This window comes from Acinonyx jubatus, chromosome B1 (assembly GCF_027475565.1).
Source record: "Acinonyx jubatus isolate Ajub_Pintada_27869175 chromosome B1, VMU_Ajub_asm_v1.0, whole genome shotgun sequence".
Classification (NCBI taxonomy): Eukaryota; Metazoa; Chordata; class Mammalia; order Carnivora; family Felidae; genus Acinonyx; species Acinonyx jubatus.
This window is the reverse complement of record NC_069382.1, coordinates 131,095,408-131,114,561: the sequence shown is the minus strand read 5'-3', so window position 1 is coordinate 131,114,561 and position 19,154 is coordinate 131,095,408. Positions and strand designations below refer to the sequence as shown.

Genomic DNA, 19,154 nt, shown 5'->3' with positions numbered 1-19,154 from the left:
GCAGGAAATTAATTTTTCCAGTTAGGATCCTAATAGTACTGGTTTAAAGAGATCTCTTTAGCTGCTTTGGAGCTTCATAAATCTCCCGAAAGATTACCCTTCCTGCCTCATAGTAGTGATAAAGAGGCTTTTTTTTTTTCAAGTTAAGTGTCAATTCCAACCATCCACTAGACTTCATAATTAATACACTGTTGATGTAGTTCATTAGCAATAGTTTCTAGTTTAATACAGCTCCAGAAATATGCCCCTCAGTTCAAAGAGGCAATGGTTCAGAGCCCTTGCTCATGTCATCTTGCTGGCAACATCCATATTTACCATGAGACAAAAGAGGAATGTAGCACCCCTGTGGTTTTGGGGTTTACCTGGCTCATCTCTCTCAAACCATATACTTGCTTTGCCTACTTCCTGAGCTTTTCATAACCACTGAAGTGAAAGGAGCTTCTGCAATGTGCTAGATGCTTTGTATTAAATACTCACAATAATGTAACTCCCATTAATAGATTTGGAAACAAGCTCACAATAGTTGAGGTATACTCTCCTCCATTTTGCAGAAATGATTTCTTTCTTTAAGGTTTAAATGTCACCATCCCACAGACCTGCCATCACAACCCTTTATAAAGTAAATCTTTATTTTTCTCTAACACAGTAGCTTGTTAAGTTCTTGACACATATATCACAGTATGTTTAGTTCTCTACTGCCTCTTTCGCCCAATGGTCTGAAAGCTCTAGGAGAACCAGAATCATATCTTCCTTCTCACTACTGTATTCCCAGCACTTATTACAGTGCCCTGCATCTAGTAGGCATTTTCAATATATATTTGTCAAATGGATGGATGGATGGATGGATGGATGGATGGATTAATGAGTGGATGAAAAATGACAAAGAGTTGACTTTAAAACATAGGACTGTCTAACCACAACTCTACCATAAAGGTTATTCTATGACCCCACAGACAGTATTGTCAAAAAATTCTACTCCATCTCATTTTTTAAGTGCAAGTTGTTTTTATAGTTGTTTTTTTCCCTAAAATATAATTATAGACGTTTTTAGACTGAAATGTAAAATTAAGATACAAAGTACAGCCTCACAAAATTAGTTGAGTGACTACAACATGTTAAAGATATTTGCAGAAATATATTTCAAATATCAAATTAATATTGGGATTTTAGACTTGCTTATCTTGCCAGGACAGATCTATTTCTTAACATTCAGTGTCTACCCTGATCAGTAGCCAGTTTTGCACCCTGCGTATTTAACGTATTTGCAATTATTACTGAATTCCTGCTTATTTTGACAAATTTAACTTTATTTCCATTTTTGCTTGCAGAATCTTCAAGAATTAAAACCTTTGGATCAGTGTCTAATTGGACAAACTAAGGAAAACAGAAGAAAGAATCGATATAAAAATATACTTCCCTGTAAGTTCCAATTTGGCTTCAAATCAAATGTATGTCTAATATAATTTGAACTGATTGAAAACTTTTATGCTAGTTTACCTATTTCTCACATAAGTGTGTGTGCGCGCACACAAGCACATATTCAGAGATTTACATAAGTAACAAATACATTTAGATATAGAATGTGAATTCTTTTTCAAATCATCTATGATATACTAAAAATCACAATGAGGAATCTTAAATATTTCTTCAGACACTTGTGAGTTTTTACAGCATAGTGTTAGAAATTACTCAGTGATGCCAAATCAATAATTTTAAAGTCTTCTTGAAAATATGAAATCAACTTCTGGATGAGTGGTTTCTCAGTTCATGTGTCATGCCAACATCTATTTATTCCACTCACTTTATGGTAGAAAAACGTCTCTGATATATGTGCATGTGGCTGCAGTGGTACCAACGGTGGTACTACCAGGTTGCATTATAGTTTGAACTGTTTCAGATACAGGAATGAAAAAAAGCAGTTCCTTTTTACCCACATTTTACCCATTCCACCAATCAACATGTGATTTTTTAAATTATATCTGTTTGTAGCCGAAATATCAATGTCTAGCAACTTTTTGTTTTCTTTAGCCACTTCTCATAGTAATGATCAGCCACATATCTATGTATTAGCACATTGGATTCCACCATGTGTGACACAATGAGCCTATCCTCAAGGAAGTCATAAATTCAAAGACCCGTAACGGAGCCAATAGTGACAAATCATGCAATAAATAATAGCTGAATTTTCTCAACCCAAGACAGAAGACACAAAATTTATTTTGGCAAACTTCCTGCGAAAACAATCTTAACATCTTAAACATGTTAATCTTAACATCTTAAAAATTAAATTGAGGGGTGCCTGAGTGGCACAGTCAGTTGGACATCCGACTCTTGATTTACAGGTCATTATTTCTTTGTGGGATTGAGCCCCACATCAGGCTCTGCACTGACAGTGTGGAGCCTTCTTGGGATTCTCTCTCTCCCTCTCTTTCTGCATATCCCCCACTTATGTGCACACGTGCTCTCTCTCAAAATAAACTTAAATAAATAAACAAATAAACATGAAATCGATAATGGTTCAGTATAAAGTAGGTGGGAATTATTTCAGGCAAAAAGAAAAAGAAATGGTCAGACTAGTATCTTAAAATCAAATGGAGTAAGCCATGAATCTAAAACTACTGAGTGGATTTATTGCCATGAGTTATGATGTAAAGTCAAGTAATTGAAGGGCAATTGATGGAGGATTTTGAAGCCTATTAATAAAGTCATAATTTGATAATCCTAGAAATTACCAGTTAAATTTATAAATGTTTTAAGTAGAAATGGCTTCTGATGTGTAAGTACATACAAATTAATTATCTTGGATAAGATGGCTTACATATACTTTCACTGGTTTGAAAATTTATATTCTGACTATGAAATTACCATCAGACGAAGACAAGAGCCTACATACCTGGAGAATAAAGTGAGCTACCTTTTGATTTATTGTGTTTATAGTTGGCTGCTGATTTAAAAGAACATAATTTAATTAGATGAGCAAGAGGTAATTATGCCAATTATACTTATAATAAGAACTTTAGTAAACTCACTATAATATTAATATTTGTTTTATGAAATAATCTTTTGGCATTGTCATTCATTAAATTCAGTCTTATTGTCACCATTAAGATAAGGATGGATAAGAAATAGTAAAGTTAAGTTTGTTTCTCTAGGAACTTGTTAAGAAGTTCTAAATGTATTAATTTATAAATTTCAGTTTTTCAGCCAAATCTGTGTAAATAATATCTAATTGTCTGTCAAACTCATTGAGTTGACATCTTAGATATACTTGTAATGAGTGAAATGGGTAAATATAAAATGATTTGGCTATACTATAATTTGAAAATATGCTTTTATTAAAATGTGTTTGTGATTTCATTTATGACTCTGAGGAATTTCTCATAATCTTTGAGTGACCCTGTTTGTAAGGCTCTTGTTTAAAAATGCATGATACAGGGGTGCCTGGGTGGCTCAGTCAGTTAAGTGTCGGACTCATGATCTTACGGTTCATGAGATCGAGCCCGTGTTGGGCTCTAAGCTGACAGTATAGAGCCTGCTTGGAATTCTTTCTCTCCTCTCTTTCTGCCCCTCTCCCACTTGAGCTTGCAAGCATACACAGTCTATCTCTCTTCAAATAATTTTAAAACCTTGAAAAAAAAAGAAATAGAACAAATTCTTTAAAAAATACATAGAGTGGCTCAGTTAGTTAAGCATCTGACTCTTGATTACTGCTCAGGTCATGAGCTCATGGTTGGTGAGTTTAAGCTCTGCATTGAGCTCTGTGTTGACAGTGTGAAGTCTGCTTGGGCTTCTTTCTTTCTCTCTGCCACTCCCCCACTTGTGTGCTCTGTCACTGTCTTGCTCTCTCTCTCTCTCAAAATAAATAAACTGAAAGAAAGAAAGAGAAGAAGGAAAAGAAAGAAAAATGCATGATACAGATGGCTCTGTTTTGTGGTGGAAAATTCACAGATGACGCTACCAGAGTGCCCCTTGGAGATGAAGGTGGATATATCAACGCCAGCTTCATTAAGATACCAGTGGGAAAAGAAGAGTTTGTTTACATTGCCTGCCAAGGACCTCTCCCTACAACTGTTGGAGATTTCTGGCAGATGATTTGGGAACAAAAATCCACAGTGATAGCCATGATGACCCAAGAAGTAGAAGGGGAAAAAATCAAATGCCAGCGCTATTGGCCTAATATCCTGGGCAAAACGACAATGGTCAGTGACAGGCTTCGGCTGGCTCTTGTGAGAATGCAGCAGCTGAAGGGCTTTGTCGTCAGGGCAATGTCCCTAGAAGATATTCAGGTAAGCAAATTAAATCTTTCCATCTCCCAAGGCTTATCTCCTACTTGGAATGTAGGCCTAGATGCTTTCTTTGATAGCATCAGTGTATTCCTAAATGAAAGCCAGCAACTTCTGGGTTCCCATTTCAGTGGCACTAATGTCACCCATTATTTTTTATCTAATGTAAACTTAAATGTGACCCTCTTCATGACTTCTACCAAGCCGTTTCCTCCAGTATGTACTGTATTAGAATGAAAATGAGAACACAGGACTCTTAAGGTGACCATCTATCATCCTTTGCGTAGTGATACAACAGAATGGCTCGAAGCTATGTGCTGGAAATGTTTTGTTTTTTTTTTTAAGATCAAACCTCTCAGTAGAGTGAGTAAAAGTTTTTTAAAAATCTCTAAGTATCAAGTACTCCCCCATAAACAACATATTTAGTTTACTTGCTAATGAGGAAATGCTAATGTTGATGGTGCTGTGGAAAAAAACCCTAAAGGACTTGACCAAGCCATAGGGATGGGGGAGGGTAGATTTCAGTCAGAAAGAGCAAGTGCAGAGGCCCTAGGCTTGAACTGTGCCTTAGTGTTTTTAAAGAGCCGCAAAGAGGTCTCTGTGGCCATGAGGAGCAGGTTAGGTCTGAGAGTATCTGGGCCAAATTTTGTAAGGCAATTAAGCCATTGCAATGACTTTGGCTTTTATGCAGAGTGAGTTAAAAGTGCAGTCATTTAGAAAAGGTTGTTATTCACATCAAAATGTAATTTGCTTTTAGGATTTCCAAAAAGTAGTTTTTACCAGTATTTAAAATGTGGATTTAGCAACCTCCTTGATAAAGACCCTCCATGTGTTGTTTGATAGAGTCTTTTTGTCTCTTTCACCTTTCCTTTCATCCAATCCAATGGGCAAGTCAAAATTTGAAAGAACAGTATATTATTAAGAATTAAAACTTACGTGTGAACAATACAGTATGCCTTTATCTATTTTCTTTTGTTGTACAATTTCAGACAGGAGAGACGCGACATATTTCTCATCTGAATTTCACTGCCTGGCCAGACCACGATACACCTTCTCAGCCAGACGACTTGCTCACTTTTATCTCTTACATGAGACACATTCACAAATCGGGCCCAATCATCACACACTGCAGCGCTGGCATTGGACGTTCAGGGACCCTGATATGCATAGATGTGGTTTTAGGATTAATCAGTCAAGATCTTGACGTGAGTACAAGATATAGGCTGAAACTAGGGCCACCTGAGTGGCTCAGTTTGTTAAGCATCTGTCTCTTGATTTCAGCTCAGGTCTCATGGTCATGATTTTACAGTCATGAGATCAAGCCCCACGTCAGGCTCTGCACTGGGTGTGGAGCCTACTTAAGATTCTCTCTCTCTCTCTCTCTCTCTCTCTCTTTCTCCCTCTGCCCTTTCCTCACTTGTGCTCACTCTCTCTCTCTGAAAAAAAAAAAAAGGTATAGGCTGAACTAGCATCTGACCAGAACTAATGGTAAAATCTAATTTTTAATAGTGTGCTATAATCTTGGAATTTTTTATTTAGCAGTTTCTATAAATCTTTCAATTTTCTTACTTCATCAAATTATAATTTAGTAAATGTTGTTCAAAACTACCCAGATCATAATCAAGAAGAAATAATACTTCAAATTTATATTTGATTTTTTGTTTTGTTGTTGTTGTTGTTGTTTTTATTTTTTATTTATTTTTTGGGAGAGTGCAAGCAGGAGAGGGGCAGAGAGAGAGGGACAGAGGATCTGAAGCGGGCCTAGCACTGACAGGCTGACAGCAGTGAGCCCAGTACAGGGCTTGAACTCATGACTCATGAGATCATGACCTGAGCTGAAGGTTGCTCAGCTGACTGACCAACCAGGTGCCCCAAATTTATGTTTGTTTTACTGGTTTTAACTGTGCTCAAAAGTCCCTTATGCACTATTGCATGTTACTCTTTATAGTCTGTAGGCTTGTATAAGATAAAGCCAGTGTCACCATCACACTTAGGAATAGAAATATTGAAGCACTGGGGCTGGTTCAGTTGGTAGAGCAAGCAACTCTTTATCTTGGGGTCCTAAATTCAAGCCTCACATTGAGTTCGAGCTTACTATATATATATATATATATATGCACAAAAGAAAGTATATTGGGGCGCCTGAGTGGCTCAGTCGGTTAAGCATCCAACTTTGACTCAGGTCATGATCTCTCAGTTCATGAGTTTGAGCCCTGTGTCAGGGTCTGTGCTGACAGCTCAGAGCCTGGAGCCTGCTTCAGATTCTGTGTCTCCCACTCTCTCTGCCCCTCCCCTACTCTCTCTCTCTCTCTCAAAAATAAACATTAAAAAAACAATTTTTTAAAAAAAGACATTCTTTTTTTGTTACTGTTACCTGTAGGTGGAAAATGTATACTTTGTTACTATACAAATTGATGCTAGTCACTAAACAATTACTTCTACTTTAAAAAAATTACTCAGTAAACAAAATTACTGATTACAATCTTATTAAAATTAAATTAGTATAAACCTTACTTACAATGTTAGAACATCTTACTGTATATAAGCAATTAAAATCATCATGTCTTAAAGAATTTTGGTTAAAAGCAGTTCTGTCTTGCTCTTCACACAGTATTGTATCTACCATTAATGATTTAAGTGGAACAAAACAAAACAGTCTATTTCTCCCTTGTTTCAAACTGCTAACATCAGTGAAAATAAAAAGGTCAGGAATTTCATTCTGAAAAGCAAACTGCAGGAAAAATAGCTTGCCTTGTGTTTTTTTAAGGGTGATATGAGGGGGCACCTGAGTGGCTCAGTCAGTTTAAGCATCTGATTTTGACTCGGGTCATGATCTCACGGTTTGTGGATTCAAGCCCCGCATCAGGCTCTGTGCTGACAGCTGAGAGCCTGGAGCCTGCTTCAGATTCTGTGTCTCCCTCTCTCTCTCTGTCTGTCCCTTCCTCATTTGTGCTCTCTCTCACTCTCTCTCAAAAATAAATAAATAAACTCAAAAAAAATTTTTTTTAAATAAAATAAATGGTGATATTAGAAATAAGTCAAATTCCAGAGGGAAGACAATTTCTGTTTGGGACTTTCAAATAAAACAACTTCCCTTAATTCTTACAAAGAACATAAATAAAATTATGAAATGATGGCAGAGTTAGTCCATTGACTTATTTTGTCTGGAACAATTTCCCAAAGCTGCTATAAGGGGAAGGAGAATGAGATATAGAAATCTATAGAAGTCCTTCCTCTGTGAACCTTTGGGGTTCAGATTCGGTGACACTTTCTCTAACGGATAGCCATTTCCTTTGGCAGTTTGACATCTCTGACCTCGTGCGCTGCATGAGACTGCAAAGACATGGGATGGTTCAGACAGAGGTGAGTCTTGGTGTCTTCTAATTAGGATTTTCATGAGGATTCGGATCTTTTCAGAGTTCTGGTTAAACCATTTCTCTTCTTAATGGGCCTTCACATTATTCCTTAAAACCAAACATCTGTGGTAGTGAGGGACTGTTTTTTTTTTTTTCTTTAAGCATGAGGAGTAATTCAGAAAAAAATGAAAATATTTAAATTTTGCCTTTTATTTTTTTTAAAAATGAAGAAAAAGGGAGTGCCTGGGTGGCTTAGTCAGTTGAGCATCCAACTCTTGATTCTTCTTGGGTTGAGATCCCAGGGTTGTGGGATCGAGCCCTGCATCTGGTTCCATGCTGAACATGGAGGCTGCTTGGGCTTCTCGCTCTCGCTCTCTCTCTCACTCTCTCCCCCTCTCCTCCCTCCCTCCCCATCTGCCCACCCCCCCCACCCCCCACCCCCGTCTCTAAAAAATAAGAAAAGGGGCGCCTGGTGGCTCATCCAACTTCAGCTCAGGTCATGATCTCACAGCTCGTGGGTTCAAACCCCATGTCGGGCTCTGTGATAACATCTCAGAGCCTGGAACCTGCTTCAGATTCTGTGTCTCCCTCTCTCTCTGCTCATGTTCTGTCTCTCTCCATCTCTTAAAAATAAGTAAACATTAAAATAAATATTTTTAATGAAAATACTTTTTTTTCTTAGTTTTTTAAAAATGAGTGCATCTGCACTGCAAAGAACAGGGGGGCATGTTGGGGCAACAATTGGGGATGGTACCAAATAGCATATAATTAGTGGCATTCTTTCCCCGTTTCCAACTTAAAGATGTTAAAGGTAATATTCTTGCTACAGAAATTCCCCGAGAGGGAATGGATTCAGCAGCACTGAGCAGAAGGCCAGAAGGCAGGCTGGAGTTGCTTAGCTTGGACGAGGCACTCTTGGGGGAGAGTGAATGTGTGGATCTGTATCTCCTGTTTTGATCATGTTCATTTCAAACCATGATAACAAACCATGGGTTATATCACCCACTGACCTACAGACTTGTATCTTTCCAAGAACTGCATTATGTAGATTATCTGTCTGTTCTGAGCAGTTTCACTATTCTTATTGTTTGTATTGTGGGGAGGGATATGGAAGCTTTTTATATGTCTGTAAGTTCACATTTCTCTTCGTCCTGAAGAATATAAAAGTTTATGACTCTCTTTAAAATTAAAGTTTGCCTGCCTTCCATTCATGTACACTTTTCATTCAAGTTAAATCTCCTAAATATAAAGCTGATACACATTTTTTAGGTAAAGAGAACCTACTGATCTGAATAAGTTCTTTATACCCAGGAAATTCATTCATTCAACAGACACTTATTTACTGAGTGTCTGCTGTGGACCAGGCATGCTTCTAGGTACTTGGAGCACATCTGTGAATGACACAAAGATCCCTGCTAGAATAGCAAAGATCTTCTCATGGGGTGGTGAGGAGGAAGACAGATATTAGGCACACTAACTAAGTTATCTAAGATCTTTGAAAGCAATAAGTACTTTAGAGGGGAAAAAAAATAGATCCGGGCAAAGAGGAAGCATGGTGGCAGGCTGGGAGAGGTACTTTCAATAGGGTGGCAGCACTGAGAAAGTGACACTGGAGCCAAGATCTGAAGGAAGGGTAGTGCGGGTCATTGGCTGTGTGACAGTAAGAGCATTTCAGGCAGACAGAGCCACCCATGCGGAGATCTGAGGCAGGAGCAGGTCTTGCGTGTTTAAACATGGCCATGGCTGGTGTGGCTGAGGTGGAAATGGGAAGTGACAGGACCAGAGCCTGGGCGTTCTTCTGAGTGATGTGGACTGACCTGATCTGAGTCACATTTTAAGGTCCTCTCTGGCTACTGTGCTAAAACAATACGGGATTTGGGGAGAAGGCTGCAGGGTTAGAAGCCGGTAGGTCCATTAGGTGGCAGGTGTGGTGCAGACTGGAGTGGTGGATGTAGGTGGATATAGGGGGAAGGGGGCATCATGGGAAGTAGGTTTGCTAACGGTTTGTTTGTGGCGTGCGAGAAAGTCAAAGATGAACTTGTGCAAAATGTGGGAAAGTCAAAATACAGATAAGCAAAAAGGAAACGAAAGGGTTACTTGTATTCCTACTCTCCAGAATTGTCAACATTTTAGGGAACGTTCTTACATTCTTTAGTCCAAACAAGTGCACAGGCATGACTGCTTTGAATGAGTTTCAACTGTAGTTGTTTTATTGCTTTCCATTTAGTATATCGTGAATTAATTCTTTGTATAACAAGAAAACTCAGATCACTGCACCATCAACTAAACAGAGAGTAATTTCACCAAAAAAAAAAAAAAAAAGTTAATTTCGAAAGACTTTGATTCTTTGATTTCCATATTCTTTTGTTCCAGATATTTAAAGAAAATTATTTTGTATGGTGTCTCGGGTTTTGACATTTCGGGACATTAAGATGAGCTCAATAAACTCTACAGGAAATTCTGTAGGAAGTTTATTTTTCCCTTATAAAAGCAAATCATAAATATTACCAAAACACAAAACATAAAAGTGGAGTACCACAGACAATTTCGGTTGGGACTCTGGGATATTTCCACCCCCAAGGCTTTTCCCCTCCTCGTTTTGTCCATCCAGTTTCAGCTTCTTATAATTTTTATGATACTGCACAACTCTATGTCCTGCGTCTTAATAGTAACTATAACAAAATTCTCCATATTTCCAAAATTACTCATGACGTATCTATTTCACATTATAAATCTAGAATCTGTCTCTTTTTTTTTTCTCTTTTGGCCATAGGATCAGTATATTTTCTGCTATCAAGTCATCCTTTATGTTCTGACGCGTCTTCAAGCTAAAGAAGAGCAAACAGAACAGCCACAGCTTCTGAAATAACAGGAAAAGAACAGCCTTCTGGATGCTTCTTCATCTCTCCCCCCCGACCTCCAACAGATTTTCCTGCTCCCTGTTTAAAATAATGATCACAGGGCCACAAGTCCATACAACATTATTATGCTTATTCTCCTCTACCTTAGAGGGGCATTCTTCACAACAACGATGGTGAAATGCTGTATTTTTACAGCTACTTCAACCTGTGATGATAATTTAAAATTTTTTAGCACTAACTGAACAATGCAGATCTTAGCGATGAGTAAGGCAGCCTTTGATTATAGTTGACATTGTTACAAAGACACACACACCAAGTCTATTTTTAATGCACCAATCTTGTTGATAGCAAAATTCTTTTCCAGTATTTTAATAGAGTTATTTTATAGGAGATACTTGAAACCAGTATTTAAGCTTTAAATGACAGTAATATTGGAATAGAAAAACGTAGCAAATGTTTACTGTATCAGTTTCTGATGTTTACTATATAGAATTTCCTATAATATATTTATATACTTTTTCATGAAAATGGAGTTATCAGATACATTTGTAACTGCATTATCTGTTATGCTTCATCTCACTCTGTAAATAAAAATACATCTTAAAAATATGAGCAAGCCAAAGTGTGTGCGGACAAATTCAACATTTTCAGTGTGTTATTTCTTAACACCCAGGCACTGGGGAGACAAGAACTTCTGGACCCCAACTTCCCATCTCCCCAACTTGGCCCCAGGCATGCCGGCCCCAGGGACCAAGAGTGGTGTTAGAAACCCTGCTGGATCTTCATCAGGGTCTGACGTGAGGGTCCGTGTCCTGACCGACTGTAGCTAAGACATTCAGTCTCCCTTCCTTCCGCCTCGCCGTGAGTGGTGCCAGCTTACTGTGCCTCATACATAAATCAGAATACTTTCAAGTTCTAATTGTGGTAAAACTCCGAATATCTAAGCTGACAAGGGGTAATCAAGGAAAACAATATCACATTTCCTGGGAGGTTATTTTTGGTTCTGCCTGAAGGGAAAGAGATCTGCCTCAAAGAGCCTGCTTCTGATTCTCAGTACCGACCGCTGGGAGTCCCTCAGTCCTAATTCTGTCAGCAGTTTTCCATTCAGCTGTGAGTGATGACATCTTGAAACCTGGGACACTGCTCAGTTCATCCTCATGGGACTAACCAGTTCTGAACTAGTCAACTTGAATTTCTGATCTCACCCAAGTGCAACGATTGGATGGAAACTAATCCTGAGTATCTGAGGCTGTTTGAAGGCAGAAGACACCAGGGTCTGCACAGAGGGCCACAGTGATACAGTTGACTCCCCACCTGGTTGGAAGTAGTTACAGATCTGGCAACAGAAGCATCCACGCCACCATTCCTACCTCAGAGCAGTTTTTATAGGGGCACCGGGTGGCTCAGTCAGTGGAGTGTCGGACTCTTGGTTTTGGCTCAGGTTATGATCTCACAGTTCGTGAGATTGAGCCCCACATCGGGCTCTGCGCTGACAACATGGAGCCTGCTTGGGATTCTCTCTCTCTCTCTCTCTCTCTCTCTCTCTCTGTGCCTCCTCTGTGCACTTTCTCTCTACCTGGCTTTCTCCCTCAAAATACATAATAAAATTTAAATTAAAAAAAAAAACAGGTTTTGTAGATTGCATTGTAGCTGAAGACTTCATTTGGGAGAAAAGGGTTCTATTGCTTTAAAAGATATTTGGAAACCTCTGTTCTGAGTGAGTTGGAATCCTGAGGCCTTGTTTTCCTGTCATAAGCACAGGAAACCAGGCCAGCAGGGCTCTGGGAGGCAGTACAGCTGGAGATGATTAGCTATCATCTGAAGTCAACAGAGATGGGAGAGCGGAAAGCTGAAGAAGGATCCTTTTCTGGAAAGAATGTAGCTAGGAAATGGAAACTGTGGCAAGAAAATGTGGTTTCAGTTTACAACCCCTGAATGGAAACTTCATTGTAGTAAACATGTTACTGCTCTCATCTGGGCCCTGGCTCCCACTGCCATAGAATGGAAGGAGACCTTTGCTAGGGCCACTCTGGTTAGAAAGCATGGCAATGCCACAGAGCCAGAGTGGCACATGAAGGCACTCAAATATCGAATGAATGAACACCACTTGGCTCTTAACACACATTAGGTACCTAAGCACTATAAAATATACACCAGAACATAATGGCTCAAACATAATAGAAGCTTGCTTCTCATTTCCTTAACAGTGCTGGGCAGGTAAACAGCTAAGCAAGATAGCTCTCTCCAGTGTGCAGGAACCCAGGTTGACAGAGGTTCTGCAGTCAACACACAACTTCCAAGGTCATCCTGGGAATTGTCTCCATTCCCCCAGCCAGAAAGGGGAAAGAGCATAGAGGACCACCTGTGGGGGATTTTAGGAGCTGGGCAGGCCTAGAAGCAAGGTACAACATTGCCTCTCATTCCCTCAGCCAGAACTGGCCAAACACTGCCCCTGAGTACTAGGAAGCTGGGAAACGAGTTGGCCGAACAGCTGTTCCCCATGATAACTCTATGCTACAGAAGGGGAAGCACAGATTGTGAGGGAATCTGTGTATAAAACTAAAGTATGTTGTAAAAGAATGGTATCTTGGGCCACCTGGGTCACTCAGCCGGTTAAACATCCAATTCTCGATTTCAGCTCCTGTCGAGATCCCAGGGTCTGAGATCAAGCCCTACATCAGACTGTGCTGAGCACGGAGCCTGCTTAAGATTCTCTCTCTCCCTTTGTCCCTCCCCTGTTCACGCCTTCTCCCTCTCTCTCTAAAATAAGAAAAACTAAAAATTTTAAAAATTTTGTGAAAAGAATTGTATCTTAAGTATAGTCTTAAGCATTGCAAGATTAGAAACAGCACTTATCTGGGGCACTCGGGTGGCTCAGTGGGTTAAGCATCCGTCTCTCAGTTTCAGCTCAGGTCATGATCTCACAGCTTCGTGGGTGTGAGCCCCACATTGGGCTCTCTGCTGGCAGCGTGGAGCCTGCTTGGGATTCTCTCTCTCCTTCTCTCTCTCTGCCCCTCCCCCTCTTGGGCTATCAGAATGAATACACTTATAAAAACAAAAACGCATTTATCCCCAAATCACAACTTTGGTAAATGTCATTAATAAAAGTATTTCTCAATTACGTTCAAAGGAGAAAACTGGCTGTTGAGAAAAAATCAGGTGTTCACATCTATGATTCCAGATAGCCTGCTTGATCTCTTGCTTTTAAAATGACAAGTTATCAGGGTGTCTGGGTGGCTCAGTCGGTTAAGCATCTGACTTTGACTCAGGTCATGATCTCATGGTTTGTGAGTTTGAGCCCCGCATTGGGCTCTGTGCTATAACAGCTCACGGCCTAGAGCCTGCTTCAGATTCTGTGTCTCCCTCTCTCTGCCCCTCCTCCACTTGTGCTCTGTCTCTGAAAAATAATGAAAAAAAAATTTTTTTTTTTTAGTGATTAGTTATTTAAGTGCAATCTGATAGATTCAAGAAATTAAAAGAACAGTTCACCAAAGCTATCCTCTGGTGATAGATGCCCTGACAGTGAAAGAATGTGTTTCCATTTTACATTAATTCAGAAATATTTAAGGTACTTTATTATGGTGGAGATAAATGTAACAAATTATGCATTGACCTGCATAATATTTTAAAGTCAATGTAAATTGTAACAGATTAACTTGGAATTACATTTGACTGCAAGTTGTCAAAAGCTAGCCAAACAAGCTTCTACAAATCAGAGATTTCTTTCCTTAAGAAAACAAATTCAAGGGGTTCCTGGGTAGTTCAGTCAATTGAGTGTCTGACTCTTGGTTTCACCTCACGTCAACGATCTCACAGTTCGTGAGTTCAAGCCCCGCATTGGGCTCTGTGCTAACAGCACAGAGCCTGCTTGGGATTCTCTGCCCCTGCCCTGCTCACTGTGTGTCTCTCTCAAAATAAATAAGCATTAAAAATTAACTTAAAAATTCAAAAGTAGGCAGTTGCTGGCATTGATTCTATAGTTCAAGAATGCCAAGAGATACATAGTTATCCTGACCTTTGCTTCGCTGTCTGGAAATGGCTGCTTCAGCTCCAGCTATTTTATCCATATTCTAGGAATGAAATAGTATTGACAAGGAGAAAGAGTCCATCCGTCCCTACAGCAAGAAAGCAAAACTTTCCAGAAATCACAAGCAGACTTCACTCCTCTCTTAGCAAGAACTGTGTCGCATGACCATCTCCAACTTCAAGAAAGCTATTTTTAGCTACAAATCGCTTCCCTGAACAAAATCTTGGTTCTGTTAAGAAGGACAAAGGAAACAATACCTATATGGTAGCAGTGTGTGCCTTTCCAGTTCTCCCAGTTTCCACCATTCCTTAGTAGCTAACACGGTGTCCATCTTCTAAGATCTTCCTGACCCCAGAGGTATCTGAATTTACAGCTGTTGAAAATTCACAGACCAGAAGTATTTGAAAGTGATCTTCAGGGGGGACTGGGCAGCTCACTTGGTTAAGCATCCGACTCTTGATTTTGGCTCAGGTCATGTTCTCATGGTTTGCGGGATCCAGCCCTGCATCGAGCTCTGCACTGACAGCATGCAGCCTGCTTGCAAGTCTCTCTCTGCCCCTCCCCCATCAATCAATAAATAAACATTTTTAAAGACATTCATACTATGTTTTTTAACATTCATTTTTGAGAGAGTACTAGCTGTGTGGGGGGGGGGGGGGTGGGTAGAGGGCGACAGAGAGAGGGAAGACACAGAATCTGAAGCAGGCTCTAGGCGCTGAGTTGTCAGCATAATGTGGGGCTTGAACCCATGAACCGTGAGATCATGACCTGAGCCGAAGTTGGACACTTAACCGACAGAACCACCCAGGTGCCCCAATAAACATTTTTTTTAAAGTAGTCTCCAGCTTCATGGGTTTAGAAACATATCCATTCACGCAAAATTCAGTATATTCTAGAGATCATGCTAAGCAAATCTCAGGATGCCTGCTGATAAGTCATGTTGCCAGTTTTTAGCTTAGCTCTATCCAGCAGAATAAGTGATCATCCAGGTTGGGCTCCTCCAGGTGGGCAAAGTGCACACAAAGGCTGGTCAGAAGGTTGCTTAGACGCTAAGATATGATCCACTGAACTGTGTTAGGCCGAACTACCCTTTGTACTCCAGGATGAATTATGACTGCACAAGGAAGGGAAAGGTTCACAACACTCACTGAGCACTTCCCATGTATTAAACCAGGTATTTTCAAGGTGTTTAGGGTTGAATGTTACCACCCTTTTCAAGAGAGGAAACTAAAGTTCAGAGGGACCGTCACAGGCCCGATGTTGCCCAAATAACAGAGCTGGAATTCAATGTGAAGTTGGACTGACTTCATCCCACTACTCCCAAGGCGTCCTAGCTTTTTAAGTGGAACAAAGCAAGTGGCCCTGGCAAAGCCATGTGCTTCCCACTGTGCTGTGCTGCCTCAAGTATCCAGCAGCTCTTCTCATAGAGCTGGACTCGTTCTGCTTGACATAATTCTCTGGCCCCACTGCTGAGCTTTATATAGGCACTGGCTTTCATGAACCCATAATTATTTAAATCAGTTAAATAATTAAATCAGTTAGAATACAATTTATTCAGTTAAAACCTTTTTTTATTTTTTTTTATTTTGTTTAGTTACATTCTTCATGCTAAAGATAACTGTAGCCTCCAGGACAACATGACCGTTTCCAGTTCTCAGTGACACGTTTACAAACCGTTTCTGGAGATGGCAGTCTTCTGATGGGACTACTTTCAGACCCTTACATTGATTTGTGTCATGTCTGTCTTAAGTGATGGCTTTTGGTGGTCTTATCCCCATACCAGTCCTGACCATTGTAAATACTGACCACGTACTTAATGCTTTCAGAACAGAGCATTGGATTTCACCACTTTGTGTTAGGTGCCTAGGTAGAGAAACAATTTACAAATTCATTGTCTATGGATTCTTTAAAATTCATGTTAATGCTCGTTTTAGGACAGGGAATCTCTGTGAATGCCCAACTCCACTGACTGTGTTCATTGCAGGGATCTAGTCCCACTAAAGTGTGAACCATGCCAGCAGGAAACCTTCCTGCCTCGTTACTGCCCCATGTCCCAAGTGCCTGTACACAGCACAGACTAGCTTCTCAACACCTAAACATTTATCAGGTGGATAAATGGAAATCCTCACGTAGTAAAGCAGCAGTTGAGAATTAAACATGTCACAGTCTGCATAGTTCTTTTCCGTATAAATATACCTGTGACACTTACTGAGGCTCTTTCTGTACTACCACAAAGATGGTCTTGGGGCACCTCGGTGGCTCAGTCGGTTGAGCATCTGACTTGGCCTCAGGTCATGGTCTCATGGTCTGTGAGTTTGAGCCCCGCATCGGGCTCTGTGCTGACAGCTCAGAGCCTGGAGCCTGCTGTAGATTCTGTGTCTCCCTCTGTCTCTGCCCCTCCCTCACTCGTGCTCTGTCTCTTTCTGTCTCAAAAATAAATAAAGGTTTAAAAAAAATTTTTTAAAGATGTTCTTAATTGTCATGAGAATACCTTAATAATCGTTATCATTATATTAACCTACAGGCCCTGGGGAATGCTTACAAAATAAAATTGCCAAGCACTAAATCTCAGACAATATACTTTCTCACACATTTCAAACCTTACAAATAAGAATAGACAGAGAAAAATGGAACTAAATACAGCCCCAACAAACACACATTATATAGGAAATTATGTGAGAAAGGTGGCATTTCGAATCAGTGGAGAAAAGATGAATGGTTCAATATATGATGTTGGAGTCGTTAGTCATAAAAAAAAGGTAGATTCTTAACACACCATACAAAAACGTAAATTCAAAATGGAATAAACATGTTTAGCTCATACAAGTAATAAAAAAATATTTGGGAAATGTTTTTAATAATGTCAGAATAGAGGAAGAAGGGTTTTACCTACTCCCAGACAGCACACACAGCAGATGGTAAATACCCCCAAATAGAACACCTTGCAAAGGGGCTAAATACATTCTCAAAAAGAAATACTATCATAATTCACAATCCACACAAAAATAGAACATTTGACAGATACCAAGGTCAAAAAACATTTTTCAATAGACTAATAAACTAAATATATAAAAAAATATAAAACTTCCATACAGCAAAAGACATAGAAAAACAAAAGCTAAAAGATTAAAAGTAGGCAAAATGTTGACATAATAGGACAAGGTGTCACTATCCATGATGTGCTACAATGTTATCAATCGAAAAGGAAAAATTATAATAGTAAGGCAGGCAAAGGACCTGAATAGGCAAGTGATCATGGAAAATACTCTAATTCACTTACCATTTTTTAAACGCAATTGTAAATGAGATATTTTCACAAATCAGAACTGATCATTCTTTAGACTGGTGCAACCATGGGAAAGCCAGGCCCACTCAGTCACTTCTTACATCACCAGAGAGCAGCCTGACCAATATCTTAATATGCACCTGGCCTGGCTGTTCAAGTCATAGGAAGTAATCCTCCAAAAACGCTCGCACAGCAGTACGGGTGTTCGTAGCAGCATTGGAATACCAGTGGGTTGAAAGCTATCTAAATGTCCACAAATAAGGAATGGTTAAATAAATTACAGTACTTCTATGCAATGGAACACTTCTATGAAGCCACGGTTCTAAAGAATGAGGTAGGTCAACAATGACTGACATGTAAAGATGCTGCATAATGCGTCATTGATTTATGAAATAGTACATATGGAATGATCTCAATCTATGGAATGTTTCTTAAAATGATATATAAGCAAAAAGTGTTTATATATTGTACCTATCATTAGGGACTGAAAATATGGGGCATTCACATTTTAACCACAAGTGGTCGTTAAATTCCCTCTAAACTTATTTTGCATCTCCAGTCCAAAAAGATTTCCAAGCCCTAAAAAAAATTATTATTTGAGAAATGGCCTCATTTTTTATGGGAACTGTATGCTTCCTCCCCAGTTCTCCAAAGAACCTGTCCAAAAATCAAGTGGGTCCAGACTCTGTTCTTTCCCTGCAGCAGGCAGTGGAATCTCCTCTACAGAGTCCTATGTCTCAGGAAAATTAAGATCCAGGATGACTTTGCATAACAGTGTTACTCTTCACTACGTGGGAAGACAAGAACACACAGCAGCAGCTAGTAAATATATTGTGCAAACCCCCAAAAGACTCCCGGAAATAGGCAGAATACATTCTCAAAAATGGATCCTATGACAGTTCACAAACCACATGAAAATATAAATATCCAATATTCCCATAGGCCCTGCCAATGAGATCCAAACATCAGTTCTGCACTGTCTTTACTGGCCACTGAGGAAGACGGAGACCAGTCAGGCCAGCAACCCTTACTAGGTACCAGAAGAGATGTGGCCAGTTGGCTCAAGGGTTGTATGGAGATCCATCGGCATTGATGGCCCAGAAGTTATGGTGACTTCCTCATTCACCTCCAAAAAAGCACCAGTCTCTTTGGGAGAAGTGGATTTCTTGTTATGGCAGCCTTCTTCACAACGTGTGTTCTTTTTTCTGTGTTCATTCTTCAATCTCCTCTTGTACATCTTGTATGCTAGGTGTTAAAACATACAAGTACTAAAACATCACTTAGCAAACACTGTAATGTAGTGATATTGTGTACTTGTCAATACTTTGGGGCTATGTTTGC

At 39.7% G+C, this 19,154-nt stretch overlaps 2 protein-coding genes across 9 annotated transcripts in view; one reads left to right on the top strand and one right to left on the bottom strand.

Annotated features, from left to right (window-relative positions):
- PTPN13 (protein tyrosine phosphatase non-receptor type 13) overlaps positions 1-11,109 on the top strand; it is a 223,551-nt gene extending 212,442 nt beyond the window's left edge. For all 7 annotated transcript variants that reach the window (XM_027060249.2, XM_027060259.2, XM_027060255.2 and 4 more), the window contains 5 exons: positions 1,329-1,419; positions 3,949-4,286; positions 5,273-5,488; positions 7,584-7,646; positions 10,413-11,109. In XM_027060249.2, coding sequence (XP_026916050.2) covers positions 1,329-1,419; positions 3,949-4,286; positions 5,273-5,488; positions 7,584-7,646; positions 10,413-10,508 — 804 coding nt within the window. In that variant the 3' untranslated portion in view covers positions 10,509-11,109. The remainder of the gene's footprint in view (positions 1-1,328; positions 1,420-3,948; positions 4,287-5,272; positions 5,489-7,583; positions 7,647-10,412) is intronic.
- Positions 11,110-16,076: 4,967 nt separating this feature from the next.
- The window catches only part of SLC10A6 (solute carrier family 10 member 6), a 31,960-nt gene continuing 28,882 nt past the window's right edge, over positions 16,077-19,154 (bottom strand). The window contains exon 6 of one of the 2 annotated variants that reach the window (XM_015067287.3): positions 16,077-19,058. In XM_015067287.3, the coding sequence (XP_014922773.1) occupies positions 18,844-19,058 (215 nt within the window). In that variant the 3' untranslated portion in view covers positions 16,077-18,843. Of the gene's footprint in view, positions 19,082-19,154 lie in introns of both variants that reach the window. The other variant, XM_015067292.3, reaches the window with a different exon arrangement.